We start from the raw sequence: 16,856 nt of genomic DNA, 5'->3' as shown, positions 1-16,856 counted from the left end.
AATTTTATATAACCCTTTATTCTTTATAATTGTTGAATGTTGTTTTTTGTTGCACTGATTAAAACACCACAGCAAATTCCTAACGCATGTAAATATATATGGCAAATAAAGTTGATGCTGAACTACAACTGATCCCCTAATGTAGCAAAGTGCTGTACATTAAATATGGGCTTTCATATCTACAAAGAATACAATAATAAGGTTCATAAGATAAAGAAATGCCAAAATTTGTAGCCATTAGAAAATAGGGATAGTTATGGAAACACAGAGACACAACAGACTGCAGAGGCTGGAGCAAAATAAAAATGAGCTGCCAGAAAAACTAAGCCAGGCAGCATCTCTGGAGGGAAATGGGTAGTTCCTTCATCTGGTGTAGAGGGAGTTAGCTAGTATAAAGGTGAGGAGGAAGGATGAGGCAAGAGCTGACAGGAGGTAGGCAAATCCATCTGAAGAAGGGTCGACTGCCAGATGGAGCCAGGAGGGAAGGGAGAGTGGAGATTGATGCTGGGAGGTGATACAGTAAGTGGAGGCAATAAAGACCATCTAAGATATAGGAGCAGGATTAGACCACTGAACTGATCAAGTCTGCTCCACAACTGAGCGCTACAAGTAATGGAACTTAAAGGGCTGCACGTTATGGAATTTGATAAGAAGGAATATGAAGAATGGAACCAATTAAGGGAGGGGTGGCAAGGCAAGTTGTTCAATATTCTTGCTAGATTTGAATATACCCCTTCACCAAGTCTAATCAGTAATAGCCAGAGCACTAGCCTACTCAAGATCACAGTTCAGCTTAAACAACCTGAAAGCCCAATACTTTCACATTTCAGCACAAACATTAAAACTAGTAACTTGTCTCAATCTTTTGCTTAATCAGCAAGATATTCTTTACCTTAGCACTCATCAATTCCTCCCCGCCATAGAATAATCAAAATTAATGCGAAGAATCTGAGGTGCATATGTATTTTTGAAATTAAAATTTAACTGGCAAAGGCCAGCCGAACCAAACAATGGCAGTTGGAATATTATAACTAAACACTTAATTATCCCCAACTCCCAGCTTTCTCTGATAGCCATGTGATCTTCTGGGAAGAATGCCATGTTTTCCATTACTTTTCCTGGTTTCCTATTGGGAAAGGATATCATGGACACTGGTCATCCTCCAGTAATCCTTCAGTGACTAAATCCTTGACAATCAGTAGCCAACTCACCCAATTTCTCCACAGGAAAGAGACTGCTGGACTGAATGAGAGAATGTTCACTTTCTTTCATGAACAAAGGATGCTGACGACAATTGTGCAAAACCAACTTGGATATGACTGAAGTCAGCCAATTTTGTACAGTTATTGGAATTTTGAATGATATGGTTCAGCCATTGACTGAATTGATTCACTCTACCATATGGTTTAAACGGTTATGTTTTAAATTAGCATGCAGTAATAATTGGGTGGCATGGGGCAAAGAAACAAAGGTGATGTAAGGTGCTCTTTCCCCCCGCTAGCCTGCAGGTCACCTTTGGGCAAGGTGTCACACCTGCTTAGCCCCCCCCCCCCCTTCCCTACCACCATCAGATCACATGAAGCCATGGAACATAGCTGTATGAGCAGCTGGTGCACAACACAGTTCCAGTTATGCAGCCACTGTTGTCAGGCAGACAATCTCTGAAAAGTATTGATAATTGCTGGAGTCAACCATCTTGTAAAGACACTGCCCACTAATGTAGAAACCACTTCTGTAGGAAACTTTGCCAGAACAATCATGGTCAAGGCCACGATTGCCCACATCATATGACATGGCATACAATGATGATGAATAATTCAAAGTTTTGCATGCAATGCAATAATAATTTTTTTTTAAAAAACAAAGTTTGTTGGCAGTCAATTGAAAAGAATTTACATTACCTTTAATAAATTCCAGAATATGCTTCTCCCTACTTTCAAGCAATAGCCTCACACAAACTGTTGTGAAATATCTGTTGGCAACTTCTTTATCTCTCAGCACCCTTTGCAAGAGTCTCTCAAGGTGGGCTTGTGTAGTCTGGAGCCCCTGGCGACATCGTGTCAGATAAGCAATATATGGAGCTCGTTTTCTTAAACAAAGAGAAAGGAAGTTACTGTGCAGTTAGTGTTGAATTAACCCAGCAGCAATTCAACGGCAGACTAGGCTGTAACCCACAACAGAGAGAAGATGCAGCAAGCTGAGAAAAACATTTGCTAGGAAACACTGGCAAAACATCACAGACCAAAGACATACAGGGTTTCAGTGTTAAGTAATTATAATTTACTTGTTTATGGTCATTTGGAAACAAAGCTCGTATGATAATATTTTAACCACAAATTATCACTACACCTATTTATATGAAAATGTGAATTTTTTAAAACATCCTTCTGTTCTAAAAGGGAGGAAAATAGTGCACAAATTCTTTTCAGTAGCAGAGCTTGTGCTGAGATAAATGCAGTTAAGGATGTAGGGATAACTCATGGCATTTCTTCCCCAGACTAAGACAAGACCCTCTGCATTTATATGAATAGTCCAAGTCTATTTAAGTCCCATCCATACTCATGTTTAAAGTTTTAAAATGATAGGTTGAGTGGGCTAGGGCCTTTTTCTTTAGTGAAGGAGGAATGGAGGTGACTTGATAGAGGTGTACAAGATGACACAAGGCATAGATCGAGTGGATAGCCAGAAACTTTTTCCCCCAAGGGCAGAAATAGCTAATACAAGAAGGCATAATTTTAAGGTGACTGGATGAAAGTTAAGGGGAATGTCAGAGATAAGTTCTTTACAGAGTGTTGGGTGCATGGAACGCCCTGCGAGGGATGGTGGTAGAGGCAGATACATTAGAGGCATTTAAGAAACTGTTAGAGAGGGATATCTTAAAAGAAAAATAGAGGGCTATAAGGGAGGAAAGGGTTAGATCGATCTTCGAGTAGGTTAAAAGGTCGGCACAACATCATGGGCTGAAAGGCCTGTGCTACACTGTTCAACAGAATGTTCTACAGCACTGTGCAGAAGTCTTAGGCACATATATATAGCCAGGACGCCCAAGACTTTTGCACAGTACTGTAGTAATTTTATCTATTGCACTGTACTGCTATCACAAAAAACAAAAAAATCATGATATATGTGAGTGATGATAAACCAGATTATGTAATGGGTCTCTATTGTGGACTGAGAGTGGGAAGGGGACAGGGAGAGAGGAATCGTAGTTAGGAAGAAAAGATGGGAGAGTTAAGGGAGTGGGAAACATCAGAGAGGCATTATATAATGATCAATAAACTAATTGTTCGTAATCAAATGACTTTGCACAGTGTCTCAGGGCTGGGTATGTCTGCACCCGCATCACCTCTGCCCCTGACATCCTTCTCTGCTACCTGTCCCACACCTCTCACATGGCGCTCCACCCTCACCTTTCCCAACATCTTTTACTCCTGCCAGATTTACAAATTCACTCTGTTCCAAGTTGGCAAATATGGTATTGTGCAAAAGTTTTAAGCACCCAAGATTTTTGCACAGTACTATATGTTCTATTTACGAAACAGTGAATATATTTTACCTATAGTCCTCAGCGATGGCAGCAAGCAATTTGCGACAGGTCCTGTTGTCAAATCTGCTGACGCAGCGCATTGTTTCCTGAATCTGTGCCATCAAGTGCTTATCTTGCAAATTGATGGCTTCGGCCAGCTGAACTTTGAGAAAACAGACAATCTCATTATCTAAAAACAGAGGAAGATAAACAGAAAATAAGTCTTGGAGTTATCACAGACTCTTTGCAGCAGCAAAAAAAAAATGGCGTATGCTACCCGGCCCTTCAAGCCTGTCTCGCCATCCAGACTGATGACTGATTTGCCCCAGCCCTCAACTCCTCTTCTGTCTGGACCTTCAGGGTCCTCAATTCCCTCAATTTTTTAAAGATTGATCTGCTTCCTCTTCAAATACTTGCATTGATCAAGCCTCTGTAACTCCCAGGGTAGAAAATCCCTGAGAATGCAGACCATTTTTGCAAGAAGAAATCCCTATGCAGCTCCTTATGAATTAACTCAATTATCCTATTCCCTTCTGACCTTGAGTTTCAGTAAAATCTCACCTCCTTCACTGAAACACACAGTAAGCCCAATGTGCAAGTGCACATTGAGCCCCAAGTTTTTTTAATTTCCTCCCCTACCCTACAGACATCTCAAATCCCTCCAGTTTCATTTAAACACCAACAAACATTTAACACCAGCAAAAAATTACAGTGGGCCTAGCACTACCTGTAATTTTTTGGGATGTGGGAGGAAATCAGAGTGGCTGGTGGAAAGTCACGTGGTCACAGGGAGAATGTGCAAACTCTACACATTGATCAGGATTGAACTAGGTCACTGGAACTGTGAAGAAGCACCCCTACAAAGCTGTATAATCCCTTCGATTGTCACGCAAAGGAAACAACAGAGGCTGAGCAATCTAAGAATCCAGTGGCAACCTTGAGCAATTCTTAAGCCACAGCACTAAAGATATGAATTGCAGGTAGAACAGCAGTTCCTTCTGTGCTGTTCCAAGGGAGGTTCCCTGCTAAAACAATGGGAGAGAAAAAGTTCTGGGCTGGCATGGTAGCGTAATGCTAGTACAGCGCCAGTGACCCTGGTTCAATTCCCACCACTGTCTGTACATTCTCTGTGACCAAGTGTGTTTCCTCCCACATTTTAAAGACCAATAGGTAGATTAATACTCACATGGGTGGAACTGAGCACCCCAGGCTGGCTGGGCTGGAAGGGGCTGTTATCATGCTGCATCTCAAATTTATTGATTTAGAGATACAGCATGGAACAGGCCCTTCAAGTCATACCGCCCCAGCAACCCTAATTTAGCCTTAACCTAACCATGGGACAATTTACAATTACCAATTAACTTACCCGGTACATCTTTAGATTGTGGGAGGAAACTGGAGCACCTAAAGAAATACCATACATTCCATGGGGAGGATGTGGAGAGAGACACTTTAGAGAGGGCGCTGGAATTGAACTCCGAACTCTGATGCTCTGAGCTTCCTATTAGCGGAGCCAGGAAGCAGTTGGTAGAAGAGAAATTAATTAAGCTACTCTTAAGAAATTATTTCAGTATGCTTGTGCATGCTACCAGATGATTATTGGGGACTAAATACCACAAATTATTTTAAATGACCTTTACCCTCAGATTCTCCCTGATCCAGTCCTCCAGGAGGCCCATTTCTTGTTGCTGAATGGCTCACCAAAGGGAAGGCAATTGAGTCAGCTGAGCACAGGGCCATTCGCAATTTCTTCTTTGTGTCCCTAATTGGTAGAACAAAATACTAGCTTTAAGACTAGTGGCAATTAAGCAAAACAGAAACAACTTAAACAGTATGATTCTCAAATCTCTGGGGTCCCTCTAGTCTTAACTAGTTAATTCTATTAAATATGTCACTAACTATAAACAACTGCCAAATTTAAATCTTTTCCTCTCAAAATTGGGAGAAATGACAGGATAATAAAAGGAATGGCAACAAAGCAGAAAGTGGGATTTCTATCCACACCACATTTTGCATCCTACAGAAGGACTTAACAGTAGTGACAGAAGGAAAAAGGCAACTTGATTCCTTTTGTAAAGGATGGAGCAACTCTGGAGACTGAACAACAAAACAGATTCATTATCCTAACAACCATAACTCCTACCACAGACCAAATGAAGGATGCTACCTAAAGGAGAATGTAGAGTCTTGAGTCTGGGCAGTCTGACTGGCCGAGTCCGGCAGATCATCTGCTGAAAGGTTCTGAAGAGTTTCGTCACGTGGCGAATCATGCACACTTTCATCTCCAATAACCTCTGCACGGAAGCAAACATCCTGTGTTATAACTGGAAAACACCACTTAACACTGAGTAACAGCAGCAATGAACAATAAGCAATACAAACAAGAGTACTGATACAAAACAAATGCTCTCAATATCATGGTGATCAGTTTAAGCCAGGAGTTCCAAATAACATGAAAGGACAAAATGAACAGCTTGTACGCAAGTACAACAGACCACAAACAATGGACAGAATGCTTGGTCAGCAGCAACTTAATTCACATTTAAAACTACTCTGGGTTTCTTTCTTCCACAACATTTGATCCCCTGGTGTGGGACAACTTCATGGTCAACCACTTGCTGGTGAATGCTGGAATGTTAGAGTGCCATGAGGAATTCACAACCAAGTGTGATTCTATGCCCATCAAGCAGAAGAAACAAAATCCTGAAATCATGCATTGTCAGACTCAAGGACAGCTTCTACCCTGCTGTTATAAACCTATTGCATGGCTTCTGCTGGGATAAAATTGACTCTTAACCTTAAAATCTACCTCATTATGGCCTCGTTTACACACCTTACCTAACTGCACTTTCCCTGTAACTGTATTCTGTTATTGTTTTCCCTTGTACTACCTCAATGCACTGATGTGAAGACATGATCTGCATGGATGGAATGTAGACAACTTCACATTTCCCACATACAGTCCTTGCAAATATATTTGTTCACACTTTTCTTGCTATTTTCTCCCCACAGCCTTCTAACATCCTCTTTGCAAGTTGCTTTGCTGCTCATCTTTGCGTATATCACACTTATGGACTGTGCACTTGTTTTTACCAGACTGCTGGTTTTTATACTGTGTCTTCTGCCTATTCCTTTGTTGGTCGAGGGGAATTAGTTTGGGGACTGATGGTCGTGTTGCGTTCTGTTAGTTTTATTTTGTGCAAGGGCGGGGGTTTGGGAGTTGATGGTCGGGAGGGGTTGTGTTTGATGTTTCTCTCTGAACGACTTTTATGTTCTTTCTTTCATGACTGGCTGGAAAAGACGAATCTCAGAGATGTATATGGGTACGTACTTTGATCATAAATGAACCTTTGAAATTTAACAACCATACCCACTCAGCTGTTTCATCCAAGTCATTTACATGAATGATGGACTCCTAACTACTCAATCTACCTCATAATGGCATTGCACGTTATTGTCAGCCTGTGCTTTCTCTGTAACTGTAACTTTATTCTGTATTCTTTTACTATTTTCCCTTGTACTACTTCAATGCATTGCTGTAAGTGGTGATCTGTATGGACAGCATGCTAAACAAAGCTTCTCCACAGTGTCCTGGTACGTGACAATAATAAACCAATTTACCCACTGTCAATATTCATACACACTTTTGGCAGGAATTGCTGGGCAGCAATAAATGACAACTCAGACTTTTCATCTCTTTCCAAAGATTATGGCAGTGTATGATTGCCACAGTTGCTCTAGCTGTGATCGCAAATCACAGGAGACATTATGCCTACAGGATTCAAGTACTCTGTCCTAAAATAGAGGGGAATAGGCAACATTTTAGTTTCTTTAAAACGTGCGGCCATCTTCCAATACCTTGCATAGACCTTCAGTAAAACAGAAAACAGTTTACATTGTGAAAATGCAAGTTCCACAAGAGACAAACAGCCAATTCCGTAACTTTGCTTTTAAACTTTCTCCCTATTTCAGTTTTCAAGTTACTCCAAGACAGCAGAATGTTTGGTAACAGCAACCTAAAGCTAGCCTCCAGATGTTAACAAGCTTTATTTCAATACTAGCTGATCCTTTGGAGTTCTAGGTAGCTGTAGTCTCCTCACAAAGTGATATTACAATTTCAAACACAGACGATTCTGCACTGCTGGAGAACTTGAGCAACAAGCACAATATGTGATGGGAACTCGTCAAGTCAGGCAGCATTGTTTAGATGGGAATAAACAGTCCACATTTCAGGCTGAGACTCTTGATCAAAAGCCCTGATGAAGGGTCTCAGCATGAAAGATTGAGTTTATTCTCCTCCATAGATGCTGCCTGACTTGGTGAGTTCATCCAGTGTTCTATCTAATATTACAACCACTTTCTTCCTGCTACACAGTCACAGCTCAGTGACATAACTATTATATAAACTATACATCAATAGTCTGCTGCTCATACAAGATCATACACCCATCGCTTCAGCAAACACAGATAGGTAAAATAATTTCCCTAGATCAAAGTGAACAGCAACATGGCTTACCTGTAACCTCATCATTTGCAACTGCTTCACTTGGACTGGACCTTTTAATAGCACTTCTGTATTTATCCAGAATATCCTCAGCAGCCTGGGCTTGTGCATTCAATTTGGGGATTGGCTCATCTAGCAACATACAGAATCAGTATGAAACATTTCTGACAAATCTTTACAATAAATACTTACAAACTTTTTTTTTCCCTCAACCTTGATATCTATGTCACACATTTATTACTTCCTAAAAGGATCTTTATTAGCCTGCTATTCTTTTCCTTTTTAGAAAAGAATCAATGTAAATTTATGATAACATTGCTAAAACAACTATAAACTGCTAAACTGAACATTTTAATGTCCTGGAAAGTTTAAGCAGATTAAGTATGGAAATATCAATTAAAATATGAAATTAACACAATTCCATCATAATCAAACTGTGATTCTGCAAAGTAATTGGTACAAATCTTCATTAATCATATATTACTAATGCCTGTACCAAAAGGCAATTAAAGATAGGCTGAGAATGTTTGCCATTTGTCACCAAGTTACTTATGGATTAGATCCAAAGAGATTTAAATGCATTAATTCTTGAGATTGTTCACAATCTTTTAAAAAAAATAACATACCAAATGATCACCTGTGACTTTGCTCACAGGTAACCCAGGACAAAGCTGGAAAACAATGTTGCATGCACAGAAATTGAGAAAACATGCCAACTACGCATGCACAAATGCGAGCAGCAAAAACATTAGACATTAAAAAACAGCTTCACTAATGCAAAGCATAGCTCAAACACCAAAGCACCAGGAACAGAGCAGAAAGCAAGCAAATGTCCATGAAAGAAAAAAACAATGCAAGAAGGAAATCTGTTGCAGATACCAGAAAATGAAATGGGTAAGATTTGTGATTAGTTCTGTTCCAGAAATAACATTTGTGGTGAAATTCTGGGGAAAACAATAAACTCATCAAGGACCTCAAACTATTTCTTCTGCTAAGGGCTTCACTAACTATTTATGCACAAAGTTAGCATGCTTCTTAGTGAATGGAAAATTGCTTTAAGGGCAGGATTTTAAGATGCTTGTGACATACTGGATATGAAAAAGAATGCTTGTAATTAGCTGCCTTTCAGTTAATGTAAAATTTCACACTGGGAGGCAATTTTTAAATATACAGAGGCAATATGGAACGTACTAGGGAAAAGTCAGCTATACAATTCAATATTCAACTGGCAACTCAGTGTCATCCTCTACCACTGCCCACCCCACTCATCCATTCATTCTTATTCCTTGATACCTTTGCAGAAGAATCTGTGCCAGCCTTGTACATACCTTTTTTTAAAAATGCAGCAATGAGCCCATGCTGCCGAATTAAACCCATGCAACCATTTAACCTACTAACCCATACATCTTTAGTATGTGGGTGGAAACAAGAGCACCCAGAGGAAACCCACATGGTCACAGGGAGAATACACAATTCCTCAGACTGCAGAATTGAATCTGGGTCACTGATGCTCCAATAGCATTACAGTAACCACTACGCTACTGTGCACCCAAATATAATTTAACCAGCACTTACTAGAGATATTCAGTATTTCTGTAAAACATGTGCGAGAAGCCTCCCCCATTCCATTGTTCAATGGCTCAGCTTCCAATATTGCTTGTTCATGTTTCGAATGACACATCTGACATTTACTGCAGGATATGACAGTGAATGATCATTCTGATGCGCTCATGGCAACAGGCACAACCAAATAGATTGTGAAGTGATTTCAAAGGGCAATTAATAGCGAGAAATGTTAGCATGTAAAGTGAGTCAAGTCAAGAAAGAGAATTCTCTTCCTTAGCAAGCCTAAATGAGTTTTATTGACAACCCTGTTCCCTGGGTCATTTTACTGCTGACAGCCTTAGCTTCCTACTATTAAAAAAGACCCAATTCAAATGTCCAGATTTGAATACTGCTTTCAGGACATACTAGCCTTCAGCAACATTTCCTTAGGGTGAATGTTCACAGACTGAAGTCTGTGCATCTTTATTCTAGATTGTTGAGCCAGCAGAAATATCTGACGTGCATGCCTAAATTTTAATAATCTGTGCTATTCTTATGCATTCTAGTGGAAAGCTTTGCTTGTTAGCACCCACGAAGTGCAGTGGGGGCACTTGCATGTAAAACATGTGATATAGGAAAGGTCACGGCTTTAGGTATATCAACCCCAATTTATGTCATCATCTCCATTAGAGTGGAGTGCACCCTGTGTGCATTTCATCATGCACTTTCTTATTTTCCTCAGTCAGAACCAAAAACAGGCTGCAATTCTGTGGATAGATAATCAGCTTTTTCTCTCTCCCTGAAGTCCCGCTGTATTCATTTGGTGTGTAAAGGCACCTTTATGAACTGCTCCATCTTAATTTGTTAGGGAACCCTCAAGAGCCACCAAGCAATATGCAATAAAATGAACACTGATTTTAAAGATCCGAATCCTAAAAAGTTTTTAATAAAAGTGCAATAATCATTTTCCTTTAACTCACAAGTGATGCATTCTACCATATTATCTCTGAAGCAATAACTTAATACCATTCATATTTTGCCCAAGATATCCTTTATGATCTTTAACTTTCAGCCTTTTCAAATGAGAATATTAAGTCCAATTCTTTACCCCTACAATATTCAATTTTATCTAACTTCTCAAACAAGAAAATTAATTTCAACTAATTTAATCTTTCTCTTAACTTAAAACAAATTTATACCTTGAATGAGTATTTTCCACATTAACACTGATCTTCCAAAATTCTTTCATCATTGACAGATTTCAATATACAGATAAAATGATTTTATTCAAGATGTTAATTATATTTTAGTATCTATAAAATTTTTCTTTTGACTTCTGGTTATTGCTCTTAGGAACCACACTGAAATTCATCAGCAACAAGCAGTAAATGGAACTGCTATGCAATAAACGAGTTTCTGTTCCACAGAAATAATCAAACTTTTGCATGCTCTGAAAGCATTTTAATCCCCTCTCTGATAGGGAAGGGAGGAAATCACAATATTAAGTAATTCCTTTAAAATTTTGATGCAATTCTTATTTTTAGGCTTCCATGTACATCTCTAGTCCTTTTTGCACACCATCTCAATTACATGGGCAATCATCCACAGTGATTTTGTGGTAATGAGACACCACCAGGAATCTAACTAACAACATCTTTACTCCACTCTTCAGCTCTGCTGTTCCAGCTTATTGGCAAGATCAGCTGGCAGCAGAACAGCTGGTTTAGTGGCTCTATGTTTCTCAACATGTCAGGAAGGATGGGTGCATGTAAATGCAAGATTAGCTAGTACAGAAAAATCTCACTTCATTCGAGCAGTACAAAACAGTTAAACCTGGAGGACCACAGTTCGTTATTTTTAAGTCAGCAGTTCCAGGGCTGTCGGTCAGTAGGACGGCACTGGCCTCAGTGAGACCAGTGGTACTGTAGCTGACAAGGTTGGTGGGGGGGGGGGGTGCGGTGAGCTATTTTTGGCAAGTTCTCTCTGGTCCATGAACTGGAACACTACATTAATAACTCCAGGAGCTCTAAGCTGACAATTCAGTGAATCCAGATGAATCACAAGTATCTACCTGGGGATCACTTACTGAGGTTCCTCAAATAATAAGTTTGTGTACCTTGTTGAAAAACAGCAAGATAACAACAAATTCAATAACTTTCCTTTTTATATTTTCTGTTTCCCTTGTGATTCTCTTTTGATAATGCTTTCAACTTTGTCATTAAAACAGTTCACTCACTTAAACCTAAACAACTTCTGCCAAACCACATTAAAAAGATTTTGTCACCAAACATCTGTCAAACAGAGAGCATGTGCAGGGTAAATATGGATACTGGGAATCTTAAGTATCCTTTGGAAACAAACAAATAACTAACTACAGACCAATTACGTTCAAGCAATATAGAAGTGTGTGCACAGAAACACTGAGGGAAGTAGAGAAAATAGATTGGAAGGAGCGAAAAGAAACCATATGGTGAAATAGTTTCAGGCGCATCAATTTTCAGTGCAAGACTTCGAAATCTTTTAATTCAAAGCTCAAATCAATCACGTCTTTCCAATTACAAGTATTTCAGTGTTACCCGGACACTAATCACTGGATCCCAGTTAGCCAAAGTCTGAGGTAGGATGCTGCTTCATTTTCACTCACCTTCAGCATGGGATAAAGAACAAGTGACTAAGGTGCACAGAAATCAGTCTCACCTTTGCCTCAATTACAGTTGTGTTACAGGTGGTAAACACCACCTGGATGGAAATAAAGAATGACTAAAAAATGTCTGCCATGCAGCTGTGATTCATGTCCAAAAAAGTCCTTCCCCTTCATACTGCAGAGCATCTTGCAAAAGTTTGTTTTTGCTTAAAATAGACTAAAAATATAAATGATTGGTTCCAATTTTGACTCATTTAATTCAAGTCATATTCACCAATCCAAGCGCCAACTATCAGGGGTGGCAAACCTTTGGCGCACATGCCCAAAATGACACAAAAATTTTGTTAGCAATCAGTAGGCAGTGCTGCCCCTCAATCCACCCATATTAAAAATATAGACAATGATTATTCTTACTGCAAAATGAAGCAGTGAATGTATTTTTTTTTTACAACCCAAGAGTAGTGAGTTATTTTCTTGTTAAATATGAGGTACAAAAACAATACTATTTAGAAATATTATTTTTCAATTTTTTAAAAGATTAATTTTAATCATTTTTGAACAGGTTTCCTAAAATGCTTGATTTATTTCAATCTGTCTGTTATACTTTTATTCATATAACAATGAATGCACAGAAATAAGTAACATGACTCATCCTATTTCCTTAAAAAAGTCCATAATTATTGTTACTAATTCATTATCAGTGATAATATCTGCTCAAAATTACCAAGGTGTGCGAGAACAATTTTTAGGGTTTATCATCAATGTGGGCACACACACTCAAAAATTCTTGGCAACCCTGTTTTAAGCACTAGTGGGTGCACTGAATTTTGTCAGCAAGAACAAAAGTATTGGACAGAAACAAAATTGTGACAGAGAAGAGCACTATAGGGTGCTACATATCAGAGCAATCAGGCCAAAATACTTTTAAGTCCATTATAACCTTCATTGGCTAATGAGGGAAACCACTTTCCTCTTATTACACATTTTCAATAGATTTAGACCACTTTTTAGAATCGCCTCTGATGAAAACAGGAATCTCCAACTCGACATCAGAATACTTCTAGCTGCCCTACCATCCACACAAATTTCCACTTATTTTTGAGATAAATACCTTTCATTTACCAACCCATCCAACATTTTTAGTAAAGAATTTTAGTGTGTTTCACATGTTTTAGGTTGAACTGTACTGATGGTCATGACACACTCACACTTACGTAAATGTGTTGCAGAATGAAATCATTATTTCTAGAAAGCTCAGCATTCCATCATCCACTTTTCTTTGGCCAGAAACCAGGTTATAAACAGTGACCTTCATATCTATTGAAACTTTCCAGTATTTGATCACACAGATCAACGTAAAACATCTTCCTGAAATCAACGTACACAACATTTAATTTTTTTTTTCACTCTTACCTAGTAACTGCAAACTACCCAAAGAAGGACAATTAATCGCCCAAGAACAGACTGAAACTAACCCCTCAAGCTGATTTGTTCTTCTACTGCACCTTTAAAGGAGAAGGAGGTATAGGCTCGTAGTTTCAGTTTGACACATGTACAATGCTAACAATAGTTAGCAATTACTCTGATACAGGATAGGAGGCCAGGGAGTTCTGGACAACACTGAAGGGATACACTAGTGATTCCTTCACAACTGTAGCAGAGGGCTAAAGCCTGATTGCTCTTAAGCAACTATATCATCCTGAACAAATCTGCCACAAAAATTAAGACTCAAAAACACTCTTCATCATTTACTATTTCAAGAGCAGCTAGTGATAGAAATTTAACACTGAATCCCTACTTATCTATTCTTAGTCATTGTCGTATCATTTCCCTAAACCGACTTAGTTCACTTAGTACACATATGCTGAAAACCCCAAACACTGTTTCCTCGAGTGAAAATACAATGACTGGTCATGATTACAACAAGGAGCTCACATGTGAATGATGGACACTGTTCCGAGAAACCTGTGCAGTTGCACTTCTCACTGCAGGTATATCCTGAAGAGCGAAGTACAGTAAAAGCAAAATTCATTCTCATTACTGTAAGAAAATTAATATACATTTGCAATAATCTTGAACGTGGCTATGTTTTGAATCAGTTCCACCACTATCGTCGACTTTGTTTTTTAAAAAAATTCTATGCTATTAGTTTATTTTTCATCATTAAAACAGCACCAGACCTCTCTCTCATTTAAACGTACAATTCTGTGACTATCTGCTTCCAATGTGCAGTAACTATATTTAATTCTCCCATGGAACATCTGCTAATTAAAAATAGAAGTATTTACTGCCAGCAGTTCAGGTACTTCAAAAACAAGTTAAAAAGGACAGCTAAAGTAAACATGGGATCCTTGAGTAAGGAAGTTAATAACTTAAAATGGTAAATAATTTACACTAATACTTTGCATCATGATTAAGGTCACAGTTTAAGGATAAAGGGGAAGCCTTTTAGGACCGAGATGACGAAAAACTTCTTCACAGAGAGTGGTGAATCTGTGGAATTCTCTGCCACAGGAAACAGTTGAGGCCGGTTCATTGGCTATATTTAAGAGGAAGTTAGATATGGCCCTTGTGGCTAAAGGGATCAGGGGGTATGGAGAGAAAGCAGGTACAGGGTTCTGAGTTGGATGATCAGCCATGATCATATTGAATGGCGGTGCAGGCTCGAAGGGCCGAATGGCCTACTCCTGCACCTATTTTCTATGTTTCTATGATGGAGATACCTCACTGCAAACATATCAAAGAGAATGGAAGAATCTAGGGACAAAGTATTGGGAAAAACTACAGGAACTGAAGGCAGACTCTTTCAGGGTTTTAAATGAAATGGCTATAAAAGGGAGGGAGAGAAAAGACAGAATTTGGCTGGCCAATAAGCTTAACATTCTGTTATAGAGAAGGTGATGGAGTATATAATCAAGAAAGTAGTACTAATCATTTAGAAAAGTATTTAAATAAGGCCTTGCCAGAAACACAAACAAGGAGAGGGGAGGGGGAGAGGCTACATAAAAGCACACGAAAGATGAGTAATATTTTGGAAAATATTCAGTTTAAATGAAATAAATTACTTTTGCTGAGACATTATACAAGTTTGGTAGTCAATCAACTATCTACGAGAGGATTTCTATCTGTGAGAGGAATAAAAACCATAAACTAGAGAACATTACTGTAACTATTACGTACATTTTTTTCTTCTTATGAAGAGGTGAAGAGTCAGGGCAGTGGATTATTTGACTCTTAGCAACAACTTCTGAGACTTGACCCATTGATGTCAGATCTGCTTACTGTGAGCTTCGAACCACCTCCAGTAAAATGGCAGTGCACTCAGATGCAGTGGCCAACCAAAGGTGGTGTTGTCTTTTTTTTTTTTAAAGTATTTTTTTTATTATCGCAAGACCCTGCTGGGCATGCAGAACTTGAAGTAATGCAGGGCTACCCCATCAGTGAGTTGCTCATTGGTGGTGAAAATGAAGGAAATGGACTTGGTGTGGACTGTGCTGCTGCCTGTGACAGAGAGGTGTCGAGAGTTGGTGTGCAAAGGCATTGTGCTTTCTAACAGCGAGTGATTGTCATGGTTGCTTTCCTCATGATCGCAAGGCCCTGTTGGACAGTGGTAATATGGAACACTGCAAGTCCAGTTCACTGATTTATTGGCGGATGGCTGGGGAGCTGCGTGGCCTTGGGTCAAGCCGCGATGTCACCTGTCTGCAGCCATCCAGCAGAGAGGTGGCATTGGTGCTGCCCTCCAGTATTTACTTGTCAGAAGACAAGCTGTATTGTGTTTGACTCTCAACTGCTGCAACATTCAAAGACTCAGGAACTTGGACTATATTGTTTACGTGACTGTATTTTACAGATCTCTTATAAGTGCTAAGTGCTTTGTGCTGTGTGTGACTGTTGGTACTGGGTTTTGCACCTTGGCCCCAGAGCAACTCAGGAACTGGACATTAGCAATAAACCATAAAACTGGCACATACAATGTAGGTAAATCGAAAGGGAATGTTAGCAGTGGGAAATACTTCAAAGACTTTTACCCTAACACTAATTTACTGAATCTAGTAGTTAATTGATTAAACCTGCCAGTACACCTATACAATTATTTAACACGAAGAAAGGAATATAAATCAGTGCATAGTATTCAATTATTCAAACCAGAGTGCTTCTCCAGTGATTTAGATTGTGTGAGGCAGAAATTTTCATGAGAAATTTCAGACTTTTACTCCATTAAAATGTACTGAAAAGATTGTTAGACATTTTTTGTAACTGAGCATTTTAAACTTCTCCCAGATTTAGGCACAGTGAGGAATATCCTGACTGGTTGCTTCATGGCCTAGTATGGCAATGCCCAAGAACAGAAAAGCCTACAAAAAGTGGTGGACACAGCCCCGTTCATCACAGGAAAAGCCCTCCCCACCACATCCACAAGGAGCACTGTCACAAGAGAGCAGAATCTATCAAAGACTCCCACCATCCACTACATGCTCTCTTCTCGTGGCTGATATCGGGAAAGAGGTACAGGAGCCTCTGGTCCCACACAACCAGGTTCAGGAACAGTATTACCCTTCAACCATCAGGCTCCTGAACCAGTGTGGATAATTACACTCCACAACCTATGGACTTACTTTCAAGGACATTATATA

At 39.3% G+C, this 16,856-nt stretch overlaps 1 protein-coding gene across 11 annotated transcripts in view; it reads right to left on the bottom strand.

Moving 5' to 3' along the window:
* Positions 1–16,856, bottom strand: part of gapvd1 (GTPase activating protein and VPS9 domains 1) — a 128,251-nt gene that overhangs the window by 12,897 nt on the left and 98,498 nt on the right. For all 11 annotated transcript variants that reach the window (XM_073052605.1, XM_073052607.1, XM_073052606.1 and 8 more), the window contains 5 exons: positions 8,043–8,162; positions 5,694–5,820; positions 5,167–5,288; positions 3,557–3,716; positions 1,902–2,089 (listed from right to left, as the gene is read on the bottom strand). In XM_073052605.1, the coding sequence (XP_072908706.1) occupies positions 1,902–2,089; positions 3,557–3,716; positions 5,167–5,288; positions 5,694–5,820; positions 8,043–8,162 (717 nt within the window). The remainder of the gene's footprint in view (positions 1–1,901; positions 2,090–3,556; positions 3,717–5,166; positions 5,289–5,693; positions 5,821–8,042; positions 8,163–16,856) is intronic.

The sequence above is a fragment of the Hemitrygon akajei genome, chromosome 7 (genome assembly GCF_048418815.1).
Source record: "Hemitrygon akajei chromosome 7, sHemAka1.3, whole genome shotgun sequence".
Classification (NCBI taxonomy): Eukaryota; Metazoa; Chordata; class Chondrichthyes; order Myliobatiformes; family Dasyatidae; genus Hemitrygon; species Hemitrygon akajei.
The sequence above is the reverse complement of the archived record's forward strand: the minus strand, read 5'-3'. Positions and strand labels throughout refer to the sequence as shown.